At 38.6% G+C, this 20,601-nt stretch overlaps 1 protein-coding gene across 2 annotated transcripts in view; it reads right to left on the minus strand.

Moving 5' to 3' along the window:
- The window catches only part of GOLGA4 (golgin A4), a 107,121-nt gene that overhangs the window by 24,675 nt on the left and 61,845 nt on the right, over positions 1–20,601 (minus strand). For both annotated transcript variants that reach the window (XM_007462695.1, XM_007462696.1), the window contains 6 exons: positions 17,909–18,087; positions 14,381–14,509; positions 11,712–11,867; positions 5,810–10,035; positions 5,127–5,248; positions 4,595–4,725 (listed from right to left, as the gene is read on the minus strand). In XM_007462695.1, coding sequence (XP_007462757.1) covers positions 4,595–4,725; positions 5,127–5,248; positions 5,810–10,035; positions 11,712–11,867; positions 14,381–14,509; positions 17,909–18,087 — 4,943 coding nt within the window. The remainder of the gene's footprint in view (positions 1–4,594; positions 4,726–5,126; positions 5,249–5,809; positions 10,036–11,711; positions 11,868–14,380; positions 14,510–17,908; positions 18,088–20,601) is intronic.

A 20,601-nucleotide genomic window follows, 5' to 3' on the forward strand; every position in this document is an offset into this window, starting at 1 on the left:
CCGCAAAAAAAAAAAAAAAAAAAAATTTACCAAGTGTCTAGTGTGTGCCAAGCATTTGGCTAGGTCCTCAAGACTAGAGATGAACAGCAAGATCCCTGCCTACAAGATGCTAATAGTCTAGAGGAGAGGACAGTTACATTAATACATTCTTACACACATATGTATGTATGACAAAAGTAACATGTCTTAAGTGAAGTAATAAAGTACCAAAGGAAGACAGGTGCAATTAATTCTATTTTAAGGGGTTTCAAAAAAACTAAGTGAAAACAATATGATGCAGAAAAACATATTCAAAAAGCTAACTCTGGGGTAGGACAGGGAAAAAACAAGAATATATTTCATTTTTGTTTCTGTTTGCATAGGAAACACAGGAATATTATTACATAAAAAACTAATGTTACCTGTGGAGGGAGAAGGGGAACAGGGTGTAGAATACAGAGAAAAGTTTGGATGCAATTCTCATGATAGACCATTCTCCAAGTATACCTTTTTTTTTTTTTTTTTTTTTTTGCGGTATGCGGGCCTCTCACTGTTGTGGCCTCTCCCTTTGCGGAACACAGGCCCCAGACGCGCAGGCTCAGCGGCCATGGCTCTCGGGCCCAGCCTCTCCAAGGCATGTGGTATCTTCCCGGACGGGGGCACGAACCCGCGTCCCCTGCATTGGCAGGCAGACTCCCAACCACTGCGCCACCAGGGAAGCCCATACCTTTTTTTAATATTATTTTGATCTTTAAACCATGGAATACATTTGATTCAAATGTTTTTTTCTGAATACAAGATAAATTTACAACTTTTAAAGAAAACTGCCAAAAGAGATGACAACAGCTGCACTAACTCATGAAGTGTGAGAATGTACTCTTGAAGCACCAGGAAAAGCGTGAGCAGAGGTGAAATACAGGGAAGAAAGAGCTAAAGCTGAGCTCAGCCAGACCACAGACTGACCCGGAGGATGGGGTCACCAGGACAAGGGAAGCCACTGCAGGTGTTCAGGTGAAGGGATATGATCCCACTTTTGTTTCCAGATAGACAATAACTCTGAAAGGAAGAGACGAATACTTTACGGAGAAAAAAAACAAGAGCAAGGAGACCAGGCAGGAAATTAATACAGTAGGCCAGGCCAAATGGAATACGGCAGCCTAGACCATGGCAGAAGCGGTGGAGTTAAGAGGAGAGGAACGGGCAATGGAAGTCAATGAAACACTACAGCTGAGAATACATGTTGGAGAATGTGCTTGAGATCCACAATTAAAGGGAGAAAGGTGACTTCTCTGCCTAGGAAATCAGAGAAGATAAGCAGATTTCATGTCCTAAAAAATGTGTGGATGTGGATGTGGATGTGTGAGGGGCTGAGGAAGATGGGAGGCGTGAATCTAGGATGACAAAGTTCTCAGTTTCCTCCAAGCAACGGTAAGAATGTGAGCTAAGACAGTGAAAGCAAGAAAATGAAAATGTCTCTGTGCTCCACTGTGCTATTAACAAATCATGGAATTATTTTAATGGATGAGAAAAATATAGCATTCTACAATGTCATCATTAAGACAAATCATCAATCTGATAACAGCTTTTTCAGAGGGAAAAAAAGTACTACATAATACATACAAATCCATATAAAACTCCAATTCTGGAAAATTTTAAATTGGAGAATGGTAAGAGAATATGTCTCAGAATCAAAGCAATATGGTGTTTACCTAGAATTGGTAATATCGCTTTTAGCAATATATGCTGCTTTAAAGAAACTCTTCAAGACAGAGTATGTATTTGGGGTGTTTGGATGGGGACTGCTGATTTAATCACTGGCCACACTGTACTCTGGCTATAAGCACTTGAAATGTGACTAATCCAAACTGAGACAGGCTGCCAACGTGGAAGCACACTGAATCTCAGAGAATTAATACATATATCATTTTTATATTGACTACATCTTGCAATGATAATGTCTTGGATATAACGGGTCAGCTAACATTATTATCAAAATTAAAGTCAGCTGATTCTTTTTTTTTTTTTTTAAATGTGAATACCAGAAAATTTTAAATCCTATTTGTGGCTTGCATTGTATTTCTAATGGGCAGTGCTGGTCTAAGACGCAGGAAAGAGCCTGGGGAAGAGTCCACCTGAGTCCTCTGGCCCACCCTCCACTTCCTGCTCACTTGCTCTACTTACTCCAAGCCTGAAGCTGGGAGGACCATTTATTTTCTAATAAACAGCAGATCTTCCAGGAGGAACGATACCAGAGATTAACTGCTACCTGTCTCCCTGTTCACTCACCCCTCCACCTACAGAGGCTTGTTGTGACCTTGGAAAGTGTACTGTGTGCTACCTCTACACCCCCATATACACACATTCAGAGACAGAAATAGTTCACAAAAGGGAACATACAGCTGTGACACAGTTTATCCCCTGCAAATGAAGCTCCCTGACTTAACTATCCAAGTTCTTTCCTTAGGCAGAAGCCTTTATAAAATATATGAAGCTAATGAAGAAACAGTGCTCTACCACTCACCATGTGTAGTTTTAGGGAAATCATTTGACTATGCTGAACTCACTCTCCTGCTTCTGCCACACAAAAAAACCACAAAAATAGAAGATGAACCTAAACTAGCTGTAATGTATCTTCCAATCCCAACATTCTCTAAGCATTCAAGAAACAAAAGTAATTTTTAAAGCTTCACATAATATACTCCAGGTAAGTATAGGAAAATGTGAAATCGTTCAAATTTTCTTTCACAGTGAGGTCTAAAGCTCAAAAATTACACGAAGGTAACATTTATATTCATTTATCAGGTAATTTCAGCTTTTTCAAATACATTTACAATAATTGGGACTCCCCTGGTGTTGCAGTGGTTAAGAATCCACCTGCCAATGCAGGGGACATGGGTTCAAGCCCTGGTCCAGGAAGATCCCACATGCCACAGAGCAACTAAATCCATGTGCCACAACTACTGAGCCTGCGCTCTAGAGCCCGCATGCCACGACTACTGAAGCCCCCCCACCTAGAACCTGTGCTCTGCCACAAGAGAAGCCACCACAATGAGAAGCCCATGCACCGCAACGAAGAATAGCCCACGCACCGCAACGAAGAGTAGCCCCTGCTCACCGTAACTAGAGGAAGCCCGCACACAGCAACAAAGACCCAACACAGCCAAAAATAAATAAATAAATAAATAAAACTTCAAAAAATAAAATAAAATAATTACTACTAGAATCTGTTCCTGGCTCAGACTTCTACTGCAGTCAGCTGAGGCATGATTCTCTAATTTATGCATTCCTAATCATCAAATGGTTTTTAGCACATAGTAAAATAAGGCTTGCAGTAACTAACGAATCTGTGGGGCTTCCCTGGTGGTGCGGTGGTTAAGAATCCGCCTGCCAATGCAGGGGACACGGGTTCGAGCCCTGTCCAGGAGGATCCCACATGCCACGAAGCAACTAAGCCCATGCGCCACAACTACTGAGCCTGCGCTCTAGAGCCCACAAGCCACAACTACTGAAGTCCACATGCCACAACTACTGAAGCCCGAGCGCCTAGAGCCCGTGCTCTGCAACAAGAGAAGCCACCGTTGGGCTTCCCTGGTGGCGCAGTGGTTGAGAGTCCGCCTGCCGATGCAGGGGATACGGATTCGTGCCCCAGTCTGGGAGGATCCCACGTGCCACGGAGCGGCTGGGCCGGTGAGCCATGGCCGCTGAGCCTGCGGGTCCAGAGCCTGAGCGTCCGGAGCCTGAGCTCCGCAACGGGAGACGCCACGGCAGTGAGAGGCCCGCATACCGCAAAAAAAAAAAAAAAGAGAAGCCACCGCAATGAGAAGCCTGCACACCGCAACGAAGAGTAGCCCCTGCTCGCCGCAACTAGAGAAAGCCTGCGCGCAGCAACGAAGACCCAACTCAGCCAAAAATAAATAAATAAATATATTTCAAAAAAAAAAAAAGAATCTGCAATCCAGCAAAGAATAATTTACACTGCTTTACATTCAAAAATGTTCTGCAGTCCAAATACTCACTAGCATTCATGGCTTATCTTCATACACAAAAATGACAATACTAATCCACCACTAGAAGAATAAGTACACTAAATTTAGCTTCCAAACTACATATAAAAGATTTGGCTGATGTATTCCTTTTTATTTTTTTTCCCTATCTTTTTTTCTCCCTTGAGAGCAACAAAACCTATGCAAATTGTATAGGGATTAAATAAAGTTAACTGGCCCTCCTGGAAAGTTCCCAGCTAAAGCTCATACATACACTACCTGTCCCAAGCACAAGCTCTCAATTCTTAGTCTGGTGCTCTCACAATTTGGTCTGAATTTGGGAGAAAGACATAGGAGAGAATCCATTCTTCCCCTTACTAACTCACTGTTGCTTCAAGTGGCCTATATGCCTGGTTAGCAGAAACTGATCAGAAAATTACAATCCTAGCAGAAATCAATTAGACTCCTTATAAATCTGCAAACAGTAGAGAAATACTAATTTGAATAATATTGACTCCCCCCCCCAAAAAAAACCCTCTACACTAGAAAAAACAGGAAATCTGACAGCCTATCTTCTTTAGCACTACCATGAAATCTATTACAGCTAATTTTCAAGAAAGAAAATAAGGTACATCAAGGATTTCTTCATATCTTTTGGCTGTTCTTTCTAGATCATCTTCTTTCTCTGCAATTTTTTTATATAACTGATTTGTCTCCTCTTGATGGCTTTCCAAAAGTTCAGCCTCCACTTCCTGGGCTTTATCTAATAAATAAAAAATGGACACATAGAAGAAAACACATTAGGTAAGAATTAGTATCTGTATCCCAATTTCTGTAAGAACCCTTGTTCCAAATTAAATTTGATTAAAATCAATTGATCAAATTGACCAAATGTACCCTTCTCACAGAGCAGAAGTGTCTTCGTTCGGTAATTAATCAGGTAATGCTTTCAGATTCTTCCACCTGCTCCTCCCCTCTGACAGGCAAGCCACTTTCAGGCGGCACAGTTTCCCATCAGAGAACTTTCTTGGGCAAGAATCATTTTTTTCTCCAGTTTATAATTACTTTAAGCACTTAGCACAGTGTGAAAAGAATACGCTTAAATTATAAATAGTCTCTGCTGATTCTGATTTGTTTTTTAATTGAATTTAAAAGTTTACTTACCAATGGTCTCTTTTATGGTCATTTCCAGCTCCTGTTCCTTTTGTGCCAGCTGTGTATGAAACTCCCTCACCAGCTGTTTTAGTGTGGAATTGTGCTTCAACTCAAGATCTTCCTGCTCCTGTCTGAGTACCAAAAATATGAAGAGCTAACTGCTGTCATACAACAAGCAAGCTGTAAAGAGTTACCTGGTCTTCACGACAGTGTATATAGTATGACCTCAGCAATATCAACCATTTTTAAGGGAGTGTGCATCCATGTGCATGTGCGTGTGCGTGTGTGTCTCCAGGCACAGAAAACTTCTGCAAGGGTAAGTAAACTATGATTAACTCTAGGGAATGGTCCTGATGATTTGAGAATTTTTACTTTCGACTTAAAATTTTTCACCATACACATCTATATTATATAATAAAAATATAAAAATGATTTTAAAAATAATTACTGGGATATGTACCTAATAACCATGATCTCATAGGCAAGAAAAGGTTTTTTTCCCCTTAAACTGACATGGAATAACACTGCCTCTTGCCTTAAATTGTTTTTAGTTCTCTTCGGTATTTAACTTATTATATTTATGTTCGATACTAACAAATTTAGGTTGTGAAACTTAACTGTATTAGACACAAAAAAGAGAGATTTCATTAAGGAGGATTGCCTTAAAAATATTCATACTGAAAAAAACTTACTTGATTTTCTCTTCCATTTCTTGTTCATACTCTTTCTTTATGATATCCAGTTCTTGCTGCTGTTCCTTCCGCAACATTCGAAGATCTTTCTGCAGTTTAACCACCTCCTGGCTCAGCTTCTGCTTCTCCTGCTCCACCCCTGCCAATTTAAACTCCAGGTCATTGTGCTCAGCCTCCGTGTTACTAAGCAAGCTGGGTTGGACCACATGAGATTTGGACTTTTCTTCAGCACTTTCTTCCAAAACTTCCATGGGTTTACTTTTTCCATCCATCTGCTGTTGTAGAGCCTGTAATCTTTCAAGTTTTGAGGTCAATGCTTCAATTTCAACTCTATGTCCTTTCCTCTCTCTCAATAAGCAGGAATCCAGCTCTTTTATCTTTTGCTCAAAGATCTGACAGGTCAAGTCCTTCTCCTGGAGGGCTTTCTGGACACCATCAACCACAGTCTCCAAGTTCTGCTTTGCCCCTATGTTATTTTTACCTCCCTCTTCTTCCACATGATGGGATACTAACAAGGAGTATTTGGTTTTTTCTTCAAGTTCTTCTTGAAGGTGCTTTATCATCCCTTGATCCTCGTGTTGCTTTGCTTCAGCCTGTTCTATCTTTATTAAGAGCTCCGGGTATTTGCACTGCATTTCAGAATGAGAAGAAATTGTGCCTTCTTTTTCCTGCTCTAGCCTCTGCAATAGCTTTTCCTTTTCAATTAAATTTCTTTGTAAAACACGGATTTTTTCTTCACAGGCCTTCTGCACACAGCCTTGGGATTCTGCTTCTTCTTGCTCAGTACATGCTGCCTCATTTTCTGCCGATCTGGGTGCAACTGATGTTTCTGATTGTGGTGAACTTCCCACTGACTTAAGTTTTTCTTCCAAGACATGAATTTCTTTCTCTCTTTCCTGCAATTTTGTATTTAGTTCACTCAGATGGCTTTCTCTGTCTCTTCTATACTGCTGTTCTTTCTCTTCCATTTGAGATAACAACTGCTTCTTGATGGCAGCAATTTTTTGTTCAGCTTTTTTCTTCAGTTCCCCTAATTTTGCAGCACTTTCTAACTCAAGTCTATCTTCCAGTGCCTTTAACTCCTCTTCTTTGCTTTTCACAATTGAATTCACATGTTCCAATTCTTTCTTCGTAGATTCAAGTTCAGATTTCATGGAAGATGCTTGCTTTTCAAGGCTTAAGACTTTTTCTTCAGCCTCTTTAACCCTGTTGTCCTTTTCTTCTCCTAACTCTTGAATGTGTTGAAGTTTCTGAATCATTTCTTTCCGTTCGATATCCTTTTGTTGATTGTAATTTTTAAGAATTTCATTTAAGGACTCAATTTCAATTGTTTTCTGAGTAACATGCTCCTCTAATTCCACAATTCTTGCTGTTTGAGTTTTTAACTCAGTCTGTAAATTACGTTCCTTTTTCTCCATCTCGCTCTTCTTATCTTCCACTTCTCCCTTTAAATATTCAAATCTCTTCTTTTGCTGATCAAGGTCCTCCTTCAACAAAGTTATCTGCTCATCCTTTTCACTGGTTTCCTTTGTTTTTAACTCAAGCTGCATCTGCAATTCTTTACTAGTATTTTGATATTGTGTAGATCTTGACTGTGCTTTCTTCTTCCATTCTGAGAATTTGTTGGCCTGTTCAAGAGCAGAAGTTTTCTCCTTACTCAGAGTTTCAACTTTCAAAGACAAATCTCGCACCTGATCCAGCAATTCCTGTTGCGCTTCATCATGTTGCTTACTTAGTGATGCTAAGGCTGCTTCGTTTTCAGTTAGGCTGATGCTATTCTGAAGTTGAGCACTCATATCAGTTAGCTGTTTACTAAGACTACTGATCTCAGCTTTTTTTTCTTTAAGCTCTTCTTTCATCGAAGTGACAGCATTGATGTTTTCTGATAACTCCTTCTTCAACTGAGTGATGCAAGACTCCTTTTCTGAGGCAGCCTGTTGCTGATTTCCTCCTTCCTTCTGTAAGGCTTCTTTTTCTGTCACAAGACCTTCAATATCGGCCTTCATGCTCTTAATCTGACTTTCTTTTTCTTCCAACTGATGTGCAGCATGTTGTAAAGAACTATTTAGTGTATACTGCTCTTCTGTTAGCTGTCTCAGTTGTGCTTCTAATTCAGAAACTTTGCAAGTTTTACTTAGTAGTGCCTCCTTAACTTTAGTTGTGTGGTGTTGACAATGGGAGACCCTAGAGAGAATGGCATTAACTTTACTGCTAGTAATGTTGATGAGCTCACTTGTTTTAGCTTGTAATAAGGCTTCCGTTTTCTTGGAGTAAATGTCCAGCTGAACTGCTAGCTCCTCGGACAGTTTTTTGAATTCTAAGCTTTTGTCTTCTAGGCTTTTCTTATTTCTGTCATGTGAAGATTTCAAACTCTGGAATTCTTCATCTGTGGTTTTCAGCTTCTCAGTCAACTCAGAGACCTTAAGCTTATCTTTTTCTGCCAGCATCTTCAGTTCAACTACATGCTCTTGAAGAAAAGTATTTTCCTTCAGAGAGTGATTCAGGTCAACCTCCAGCTTTTCAAGTTCAGCTTTCAGTTTAGCTTCATGCTGTGAGACAGAAACCATGTGAGCAGCCTTCTGGTTTAACTGTTCCTGTAATTCCTTCAACACTGTATCCTGCTTAGCACCCTCTTCCTTCAGCCATGCCAGTTCCTTGTTCATCTCTTCTTTTTCACACCCAAATATGAGGATCTTTTGCTTCAGTTCTGCTACCTCTTGTTCTTTTTCCTGTAATTGGATTTCATGTTTTTCCTGAAGTTCTTCAGCTTGCTGGTTAAGTTTCTGCTCCCAGACTGCTATGACATCACTGAGTTCTCTCCTGTGCACCTCAGTAAGACTTTCTATTTGCTCCTTTTGGTTTGTCTCCAATCTTGACACTGCATCATTGATTCCAGCTGAGTTAGCCTGTGCCATTTCCAAAATTTTGGCATTGAACTGTTTTTCTTTCTGACTGAGCTCCAGAGCAGTATTTTCGAGCTCTTTCTTAAGTTTGGCTTCCTGATCCAACAGTTTCTTCTTTAACGTTTCTTGCACCTCCTTTGCTTTCTGCTTAATTTTTTCTATCTTTTTCTCTTGATTTTTAAATTTGGTTTCATACTCCTCTTGCAAAACATGAATACTGTCCTCCTTGGCTGATAATTTCTGTTTGAGTATTTCAATTTCTTTGCTCTGTCCTTCTCTCATTTGTAAAATTACATTTTCCTTTTCCATTAAGAGTTGCTTTGTCTGTTCCTGCTCTATATTATCTTTAAGTTGGGACTCATAGTGTTGGGTTAAAGATTTTACTTTTTCTTCCATTTCACTATTCTGTTTTTCAAGGTGCTGCATTAAGTCCTGTACCTTGATTTTGTGAGCATCTAACTCAGCACAAACATCTTTCTTTTGAGTGTCAACTTCAGCTACCTGTTTGGTAAGAAGAATTCTTTCTGTTTCCGAATCCAACAACTTCTGCTGCAACTGGGCCAACTGCTCCTCATATGTTTCTACCTGCTCATGCATGGTGCTCTGCAGTGACTGAAAGAGCTCCAGCTTAGCAGACGCCTGCTGGAGTTCCCCTTCAGACCTTTTAATATCTGCCTCTAAATTCTCCACATGTGCCTGATGCTCTTTTATATGCTTGTCCTTTTCTTTCAGAAGAAGCCCAAGTTGGTTAATTTCATCTTTTAATGCCTTCTCAGTTCTCTGGATAGACATCTCTTGTTCTTTAATGATGGTGTCAACCTGTTGCTGGTGATGACTTTTCTGTTCATCCAGCTTGGCCTCTAATTCCCGCTTCACTCTATCTGCTTGATCCTTTAGTACAGAAAGTTCTTCTTCTAGCTTGTCACGGGCTTTCAGTACTTCTGACAGTTCAGACGATAGTGATTCCAATTCTGTTTGCTTCACATCAAGCTTTTCTAAAGTCTTTTCATTCATCTCTTCTATGTGGGCCTGAAAGAGAACCTCTCTGTCATTCAACAGTGTTACTTTTTCTTGTTCACACTTTTCTCTAAGTTTTTCCATTTCAGTCTGATGCTGTTGCTTTAAGACTTGGAGTTTTTCAGTCCAAAGGTTATCCTGCTGATGCTGCAGACTTTCCAATTCTGTCTTGTGTTTTTCAACCATGACCGTAATTTCTTTATTGTGCTTATTTTTTTCAGCCTCCAAATGAATAGTTAAATCTTCTGATTGATTTTTATTCTCTTGCAAGCGTTTTTCCAAAGAACTTTCTAATTCAAGAATTCTCTGTTAATGAAAACAGATGTCTTTTTATTAAAGTACATTTGTTAGCAATGATATATATGACATGATGTCTACACCTACTTAAAGATTAAAATTTAGATAAACAACTTTACATATCTTACCAAACTCTAGAAAGGACAAAGAATCTGTGCTCAATTCCTAAACGAATCATATAATAAAGAAAAGATTCTATATTTTACACAACTCATAAATCCAGATTCTTTCTACCTATTTGGGTAACTATTTCAACTACCTGTTTTTCAAGAATATTCTGAATGGATAGTGAAAAAGAAATAAATCATAACGTACATAATAGTAACTGCTGGTAGAAAGATGAGTATTTTTTTCTGTTTTGTTAAAAGGCCTATAATAGTATTCTATTACTTTCATAACTTAATTCTGGAAGAAAAATAACGTATCTGGCTCTTACCCCAAAAATTATTACTTAGAAGCTATTTTTCAAAAAGAAGGAACTTACACAAATTTTACCAAAGTAATTTACAAAAAGTAATAGTAAAATGATTATCTCATGAAAATATCAATCTTGACTGAAAGGAAAAGAGCTAAGGAATGTCAAGGCATTGTAAGGAATGTAAGGCAGAGCCAAGAAATGTCAAAGCTGGAAAGGTCTTAAGAAATTACCAAATATCAATCTCTTCAGGTGACAGGTAAGGAAATTAAGGTATAATTAATTCACAAAGCTAGTAAGTGAAAGATCTAGGCCTCCTGAGTACCCATTCCTCTCTACCACGCCACCTTACAGAAATGTTGGAAGTGGGAAAATAAAATACAGTTTAGAAATAGAGGTAAGAGGGCTTCCCTGGTGGCGCAGTGGTTGAGAGTCCGCCTGCTGATGCAAGGGACACGGGTTCGTGCCCCGGTCCGGGAAGATCCCACGTGCCGCGGAGCGGCTGGGCCTGTGAGTCATGGCCACTGAGCCTGCGCATCCGGAGCCTGTGCCGGAGGCTGCAGCAGTGAAACGTCCGTGTACCACAAAAAAAAACAAAAAACAAATCCCTTATAGAAATAGGGGTAAGAAGTGTGACTGTGTCACTGTCTAAATCAGAGCAAAGAGGCTAAAAAGTCTAAATAACATCAGTCAGTTTATTCAAAATAAGTCGAACATTTCATACACTGTTCAGGAGAAGGACAGAGGGACTTTAAAATGTGTACACGGAGATATACATACTAACATGCTCACCATAGGACTATTTATAATATGCGAAAACTGGGGAAAAGTTAAATGTCAAAGTAGAGCAATGGGGTAACTAAACTGTGATATAAACAGAGAATGAATTATGTCCAGGGCGTGGCACAAGATGAAGCTGAACAGGCAGGAAGGTGTCAGGGCAAGTGCTGCGTACAAAATGAGGCCACTTCCTAAAGATGAAAGGTGAGTAAGCAGTGGAGCTAAGATGCTGCACAGCCTGAGGGCAAAGAATCGGAGCGAGTGGCTACCAGAAATACAGCCAACTAAAGGCAGGTCAGGAGCACCATGTAGCAGACATCAAAACCACTCCCATGAACAGCTCTTACTACCTAATAATGAATGGAGTGCATGTATATGAAAATCTAAAACAAAAGCTTCTCTACAGCCTTATATTGACTGCAGAGATAACAACAGTTTTCCTATACAAGCAGTTCCACAGCTGTGGAACCTGAAGAGTATTTAAACTTACAGTTCTGTAAGTCTCTGCTTCTTGCTGAAGGTCCCGAAGTTTGTTTTCGCTCTCTGTGAGGATTGCCTTCTTCTGCAGCTCTAACTCTTCCAAGGCCAAAGATTCTTGCTGTTCTTTTTCTTGAGTGATCTTCAAATATTCAGACTGACTTTTTTCCTGTGCCAAAAACAGTAACACCACCTTAGACCCACGTAGGTCTTCAGCATTCCCAAAGCACTGCCACAGGAATCATTCATTTCATTTGATCCTCACACCAGCCCTGCGAGGTAGGCAGTATCATTACCTCTCTTCCCACACCCTGGTCTGCAGAAATAAGGCACTGTGGCTTTTTCCTTGTGGTCTGGCCAGTCTTTGCCACAATCACTATTGATATGAAAAATTTTGTTCCAGTAACCCTACTACGTCTGCTATTTTTTCACTACTTAAAATGTTTTGCAAAATATCACTGAATGTACAGGGTCACACAATTGTTACTACCTCTTCTCTGCATGCCAGTTTGGTATTTCAACTCTAGGGTGAGAAATTTATATGATTTATGAGAAATACCTCACTATAATAGGGAACCCCACACAGAAAAGCAAATCAAAATCAGAAGATTACATGTGAATATATGGATTAGATCAAGGAAATATTTATAAAAGCCTATAACTCTTCAGATGGTCTGGCCCTGACAAGCTTCTTCTTTGACTGTCCTTAGTATATGTCAGCATTCATATTAATACTGTTTACTGTTCTGAAAAGAGAAGCTCCAGAGAGCACTTTTAACATTTAGTGACTCTGGACTCCAATTAAGTATACTTCTCTATACCTATTGCTTAGGGTTCAGGTGGCCAAGAGTAATATTTTCAGTCCATTTCACTCTGGTGAAGCACATTGCCTTAAGTAAAGATTTTGTACCATATTATAAGTAGATTGATAAGAAAATATTAGTTTCTATAACATCAATTTAAAAAATCACTTAAAAATGTTATATTGTTTAATATAAACTATATGTTAAATGCATCTCTACCTATGTACATAAATATAAAAGAGGAAATTTTAATAGTCTGAAGAATTTTGATTCTCAACTCCAAGCTAACTCCTTTGAGAAACTAGGTAGGAAGGGAAGTGGAAGGGGGCGAGAGCATGTGCACATACATGTTTTACGTGGGTCTGTGTCCTGTGCTCGCCAGTGGGAATATGTCTGAATATATCAGTTCCCAGAACATAGTATTAACAAGGCCAATGTTCAAGGCTCAGTGCCCCCAATTACTCCAGCATGAAAACACACAGCAGGTCTTTATGACTTGAATTTTTAGCATCATTCCCAGCTTCATTTAGGTCCTTAATGTCCCGCTTTGTTCCTTTATTTCCTTGTCCCTATTTTAAATGTATGCTATCATGTTATAGTTTTTAAGTGCTCTTGTAAACAACTTTAAATCCTTTTTGGACCAACAAAGAATACAAATATGTACCCATACAGGTGTACATTTCACAACCACGGACTAAACCACTAACCTCAGCCAACAGCACTGTCAAACCATGTGCCTGTCGGCCCCACAGAGATTAGAGAACTCCCTGACTCAGTTCAAGGATCACAGCTGCTGGAAATCCTCAGAGCCCCAGGTCCAGTTGAGAGTGAAAAAAAAAAATGTGTAAAAGAAAGGAGATTAAAGGGACTTCCCTGGTAGGCCAGTAGTAAAGAATCTGCCTTCCAATGCAGGGGACAAAGGTTCGATCCCTGGTCGGGGAACTAAGATCCCACATGCCAGGGGCAACTAAGCCTGCATGCCACAACTACTGAGCCTGTGCGCTACAATGAGAGAGCCCACGTGCCGCCAACTACACAGCCCACACGCATTGGAGCCCACGCGCCAAAACCAGAGAGAGAAAACCCACACGGCACAACTAGAGAGAAGGCCACATGTCTCAACAAAGATCCCGTGTGCCACAACTAAGACCCGATGCAGCCAAAAAAAAAAGATTAAAATTATAAAAACTATTTCTCATCCTTTCATACTAAAAGTATTTTTTAATTATACATATTATCTCATGGATAATAGTTTCATATAAAAACAGTAAACTACATTTTCAGCATTAATACTTCACAGTTCAAGAGAAAAAATTTTTTGCTTTAAACTTCCAAATTATACTATTCCAACAAATCTTTCTATCTTTGCTTTTCTGGTTATTGTTTTAGTTAGTTCAGTCAGTTTTCTCATTTTACTTTATCTTTTTAAACATCATATGGATTGAAAATTACAGAAATTATTCTACTTAAAATGAAAACTACTTGGTTATTTTCATTTTGTCTTCTTTAAAATGCATTCAGACAAACTCTCTGAACCTTAAGCTCTGATACATTCAGTCTGGTGAGTTTTTAGACATTCTTCCTAAGTTACACAGTCGCTGCTTCAGTTACCCTATGTTCCCCTTTACTTCTCCCTAATCACAGCCTACAGCCAGGGTGAGAGGAATGATAAACTGATTAATGAAAGCTTGTTAGATGAGAAAATTTAATTTTCAGATAATACTAAATTAACAAGCTCTGACAGCCTCATTCCTGCCTACGGCCAACCCTCTCTGCATACTCAAATGTTACGGGTGCCAGTAGCGTGACCTCAAGCTGGGAGGCAGGGGTGAAGGGGCTGACAACTTTATAATGTGGCCAAAACAAAATAGGTACTTACAAGAGCTACTTTCATTTGCTCCTGAAATTCCCTTTCTTGGGTCTGAAACTTCTTAGTCAGTTCCTGCTCTTTGCTGGCCAGCTCCTCTTCATGAAGCTTCTGTAATTTTGCAATTTGTTCTGAGGATTTCTGAAAAGCAACCAAATAGTTAAAGTGAGACACCCAGAATAAAATACGTAACTCTACAACTAAATAATACTTTATTATAATCAAGTTAATAGCTTCGTAAGAGGAAAAATTGGAACATATTTCCCACATAAACCAAAAGTCACCAAACTCTTGAGAGTTAAAAGAAAAACCAATAAAGTGTTGCTCCTCATTTAAGACAAGGAGAGCTGCAGCTGCAATGGTCAGTCCTATGGGGTTGAAGCTCCAATTCCACATCATACAAAGATGTTCCCCACCAATCAGGATAGGGAAGCACAGCAGGAGGAATAAGGATTCTCTCAGAGAGGGCACTCCACCATGGTCAGGGTGTTCCGGCTACACCCATCTATTTATGCCTAGCTTTCCAGGCATGTACTACTACTTATTAAAAAGTATTGGGCTTCCCTGGTGGCGCAGTGGTTGAGAATCTGCCTGCTAATGCAGGGGACACGGGTTTGAGCCCTGGTCTGGGAAGATCCCACATGCCGCAGAGCAACTAGGCCCGTGAGCCACAACTACTGAGCCTGCGCATCTGGAGCCTGTGCTCTGCAACAAGAGAGGCCGCGATAGTGAGAGGCCCGTGCACGGCGATGAAGAGCGGCCCCCGCTTGCCACAACTAGAGAAAGCCCTCGCACAGAAACAAAGACCCAACACAGACAAAAATAAATTTATTTATTAAAAAAAAAGTATTGACCTTGTTCTTTCTTGAATAGGAGGACTCAATCTTATAAAAATGTCAAATCACCCTAAATAAATTTAAAAATTTAATATAATCAAATAAAACAAAATGAGGGAAGGCCCACTGGACAAAATAAACATGGAAGAATAGCTGATCTCTTCTGAAAAATAAGAGTAACAAGGAGAGGCTACCAAATAGTAGAACATTATAAAACTAAAACATATTATAAAACTGGTATTAGTGTAATACCAGCACATGGTCAGACAAAGCAGTGGAACAGCACAGAGAATCCAGAAGGCCCATACGTAGCACTACAATAATTTAGTATGTAATAAAGGTAGTATGGCATGTCAGAAGGGAAAACATGGGTTATTAAAGAAATGATTTGAAGGCTACTAGGTAGTCATTTGGAAAAAATTTAAGTTGGATCCCTACCTCACTCCTCACACTAAATAAATTTCAGTTGGATCAAAGATTTAACCATAAAAAATGAAAACAAAAGTGTTAGATGAGAGGGCTCCCCTGGTGGTGCAGTGGTTAAGAATCTGCCTGCCAATGCAGGGGACATGGGTTCGAGCCCTGGTCCGGGAAGATCCCACATGCCGCGGAGCAACTAAGCCCGTGTACCACAACTACTGAGCCTGGGCTCTAGAGCCTGTGAGCCACAAGTACGGAAGCCCGCACAACTAGAGCCCGTGCTCTGCAACAAGAGAAGCCACCATAGTGAGAGGCCTGCGCACCACAACAAAGAGTAGCCCCCGCTCACCTCAACTGGAGAAAAGCCCGTGCACAGCAACGAAGACCCAACACAGCCAAATAAATACAAATAAAATAAATAAAATAAAATAAAATAAAATAAAATATAAAATAAAATAAAATAATAAAATAAAATAAAATAAAATAAAATAAAATAAAATAAAAACTTGGTGTGATGGAAGGCAAAGTTACCGGGTCTGGGGATGGAGAAATTGGAAGATGCTGGTCAAAGGATACAAAAGAAAAAAAAAAAAGTGTTAGATGAGAAAAATAAAAAAAGATTTTTAATCTCAACTGAAGAATGTGTTTTTAAAGCAGAACAAAATCCAGATAGCATTTAAAGAAAAGAAAACTTTCTACATAACCCAAAAAAAACCAAAACAAAAGCAAATCATAAACAAAGACAACAAATAACAAACTGAGAAAATTATTTGGATAAACGCACCTTATATCCAATGGCTAATTCTTACTATAGGTAAAAAGCTTCTACAAATCAGAAAAAGACCAACAGCCCAAGAGGAAAATGAATCAAGGATCTGATCGGGCGACTCAAAAAGGAAAACTATAAATTCCTGTAAACATACAAAAACATGTTTGTCATATTGGTTAAGAAACATGCATATTAAAACTACAGGACTTCCCTGGTGGCACAGTGGTTAAGAATCCACCTGCCAATGCAGGGGACATGGTTTTGAGCCCTGGTCCGGGAAGATTCCACATGCCACGGAGCAACTAAGCCCGTGCGCCATAACTACTGAGCCTGCGCTCTAGAGCCCGCAAGCCACAACTACTGAGCCCACGTGCTACAACTGCTGAAGCCCATGTGCCTAGAGCCCATGCTCCACAACAAGAGAAGCCACTGCAGTGAGAAGCCCACGCGCACCGCAATGAAGAGTAGCCCCTGCTCGACACAACTTGAGAAAAGCCCACGTGCAGCAATGAAGACCCAATGCAGCCAAAAATAAACAAATAAATAAATTTATTTTAAAAAAACTACAATGATGTCATTATTTTAACTTAGCTTGGAAAGATAAAAAAATTCAGGTAATACCATCTTTGTGAGGGGGGGAACATATTCTAATACATTGCTCATGAGTATGAACTGTCCTTCATTGAGCTTGTAGCAACTATCCAATAATTATAAATACACGTAATGTTTTCCTAGATTCCACTTCTAGGAATCTATTCTAAAGAAACACAGATGTGAGCAAATACGATAAGGATATTCACAATTTCCAACAGTAAAAACTGAAAGCCTAAATAACCATCAGCAGAAGACTGATTAAATTATGAGCTATTCATACAATGAAGTCCCGAGCAGTCTTTAAAACAAATGGGGCATCATTATCAACTCAATAATAAAGAACAACCTCCAAGACAGATTATTAAGTGGAAAAGCAAAATACAGATCAGTAAAAATAACATGCCATCTTTTGTGTTTAAAAAATAAATAAATAAAGAGACTCCCCCGGTGGTCCAGTGGTTAAGAATCCACCTTCCAATGCAGGGGATGTGGGTTTGATCCCTGGACAGGGAACTAAGATCCCACATGCCACAGGGCAACTAAACTCACGTGCCGCGACTACTGAACCTGCGCGCTCGCGCACCACGACAGAAGATCCCACACGCCACAATGAAGATCCCATGTGCTGCAAGTAAGACCCAATGTAGCCAAAGAAATAACTTAGTTAATTAATTAAAGGGAGGACTAGAAAACATTAGAGAGAAATTATATGCAGAGACTATCTCTGGGAAGTATAGCCAAAAAGGTACACATTCATTTCTCTATCAAAGTGCTTTTTTCCTATATCCTAAACATCATGAAATGATCAAGGTCTCAAACAAAATACTAATTAACTCTTCTTTACTATCAAAGATGTAGGAAAAGCATAAGACTTAAGTTTCAACACTGCCATAGCCCATTTCAATCCAGAATTATTCTTACTTTCATTACATTAACAACCTCCTGTTTCACGTGGCCTAATTCTCGTTGAAGTCTGTTACGCTCCTCCTCACTTGTTTTTTCAATGGCTTTTATTTGCTCCTCCATTTCTGCTTTCATTTTTCTCCGTGCTTCTTCTGTTTTTTGGGCTGTACTCAAGGCTTTTTCAAGTTCCTCAAAAGCTATAATGAAAACAGCAGAAAACAAGTATCTCAAGAAATACTATCATTGAGCTAAAGTGTTTTACATTCAATTTATGGGAACTAAGAGCAGCAGTAGCAGAAGAGGTTAAAAAACTCATCACTGTTTTAAGCCAAGAGATATCTGAGTAGTTAAAAGCCACAGAAATGTCCAGTCACTGAAAGCAATTTGTCATTGAGTTCCGGATTCAGATCTTAAGATTGCTTATATGAACTTAAGCTCAGAAGTTAGAAAAAATATTAGAAAAAATATTAAATTACTAAAGATTGCCCACTCTCCCCATAAGTGTCCTTATGGATAGCAAATTCAAAGAAATGAAGACTTGTACCTACTTCTGTAGTATATAATTCCAATTGCTTTTTTGTTTGTGATGCAGTTCTTATCTAATTATTATCAATTATCTAATAATTATCTAATTATTATCAATAACTAGGTAATACTATTATATACTCACTAGGACATTTTTAAGAATGAAAAAATTATTCTTTGACTAATCTTATTTTTAAAAACCTCTTAACCATATGATAACAGCAGGGTTTTTTTTTTAATATTTACTGTCTGAATCACATATTTAAACAATGTATTTTGATACGAAACCTACTACTGTGTAAGTTTCGAATTAGTGTAGTTAACTAGAAAAATATCTTTACCTGATTCAACGTGTATAAAAAGGCACTACCAGCAGGGAGTTCTTGGGTGAAATAAGTAAGAATTCAGGCCCTTAAAAAACAATCATCTAGGCTAGAGTAGTAATAAGATCTTTAAGGACAGCTCATCTAGTATCAAACAAAGTCATATATAATGGGTGCAAGAGCTGGGTAACTTGACACCAAAAATATATGTGTGTGTTTATGTATATTTGTGTGTATATGCGTGTGTGTGTATATATGTATGTGAGCACTGCATATGTGTGCAAACATACACTTTCCCTCTCTCTCCCCTTCTTTCTCTCTCTACTGACAGAATAGTAGCCTGTGAAAATCCTACGGCTATTATCATCCTAGACTATTTCCTTTAGTCCTCACAGACTAGATAGACACCAGACTTCCCTTTACCAAAGAGACGAACTATAAATAAAACATCAGTTTTCAAGATGGGTTTTAATCCTTTTAAGAAACATATATCCAGAGGTGACAGTCCATTGACATGTGTAGTATTTTCACTCCCAGTGGTATAAGAAATGTGGAACTTCAACCTATGATATCTCATTTAAAAGCCCCTTTATTAACCACAATTTGACTTAACAGACAATGGTTTGGGCAAAGGAATTGCATACCTGAAGCAAACACGTATTCTAAAGCATTTTCTTAATGATGAACTGTAGTAGGTATAGAAAAAGGCAAGAGAAAGGCTGAATTCTGGTAACAACCAGGAAACACAACTTACTTTGCTCACTACGTTAAAAAACAAAACAAAACAAAAACACTTCTCTGGCAACCATGTTTTTGATATTAAAAAAATCTACCCAATTTATTCATTTTATATGCACAAAGTATAAAACTATAGTTCAAATAAGGTCTAAATTTCAAATGCATATTAATTAGCTGAAATTATTTTTAAAGATTCCTACTCCAACTTTACTGATATTTTCCTGCAAACACCAAGATGATAATCCTTAGACATAAATATGTTGGTAAATAAAGTATTTAAAGGGAAATGCTCTTTGTTTTAGTTAGATATTCTTTTCCTATAAATTCTGGGGTCAAGCACTAAGAAGCTCCTCTTGCTAGGAATAAGAAATTAGTTTCCTAGTTTCTCAAAAACAAGTGGAGTAAACTGATCAATTACGGGAAAGAAATTCTGTAGCAGAGTGCTTACTGCTTAGTTTGAGCTGAAGGTTTAAATCTGGGAAAAAAACATGGAAAAATGGAATGACGATATTTTAAAATGCTTATTAGATGTCATCACAATCTTTTCCTTACTGCTAATATTTGGCAGGTAAGATTGCACTTACATTAGCCCTTCTAAGCACTTCACAGAAATATCTTAAATCAGGCTCTAGAGAACCTGAAGATAGTTTTGATATTCTTCCAGCAAGACAGAGTTTTAAGTGAAAAACTTTTGTCAATTAAGCAAAATAAAACAAAACTGTACACAGTCAATACTAAGTGAATTTTCATTGTTTTCTTTAAATTCCAGAATCCGATATAGTATAAAAATAGATGTAGTGCTCTCACTTTCTCAAATAACAACAAAAAAACCTATGCCAAAAAGTTCCTATTTGGATATAATTTTCCAATAGTTAACTTTTCTAACCATACTCAGTAAATTTTAGTATATTCTCCTATATTATATTCTAATTTTAGTGTTTAATCCTCCAAAATAGCTTTCCTAAGTCACTTGATTATCCATCATATAATGATTAAGGTAGGACAGATCTGGTTCCAAAGTTCTTTTCATCTAAATTTAATCCTTTCTTCCTACTTTCTGCCACCTTGTCAGAGAACCATATAATTTTATACCTAAAAAGACACCTTTGAGATGTCCTCATTCAA

This window comes from Lipotes vexillifer, unplaced genomic scaffold, assembly GCF_000442215.2.
Source record: "Lipotes vexillifer unplaced genomic scaffold, Lipotes_vexillifer_v1.1 scaffold539, whole genome shotgun sequence".
NCBI lineage: Eukaryota > Metazoa > Chordata > Mammalia > Artiodactyla > Lipotidae > Lipotes > Lipotes vexillifer.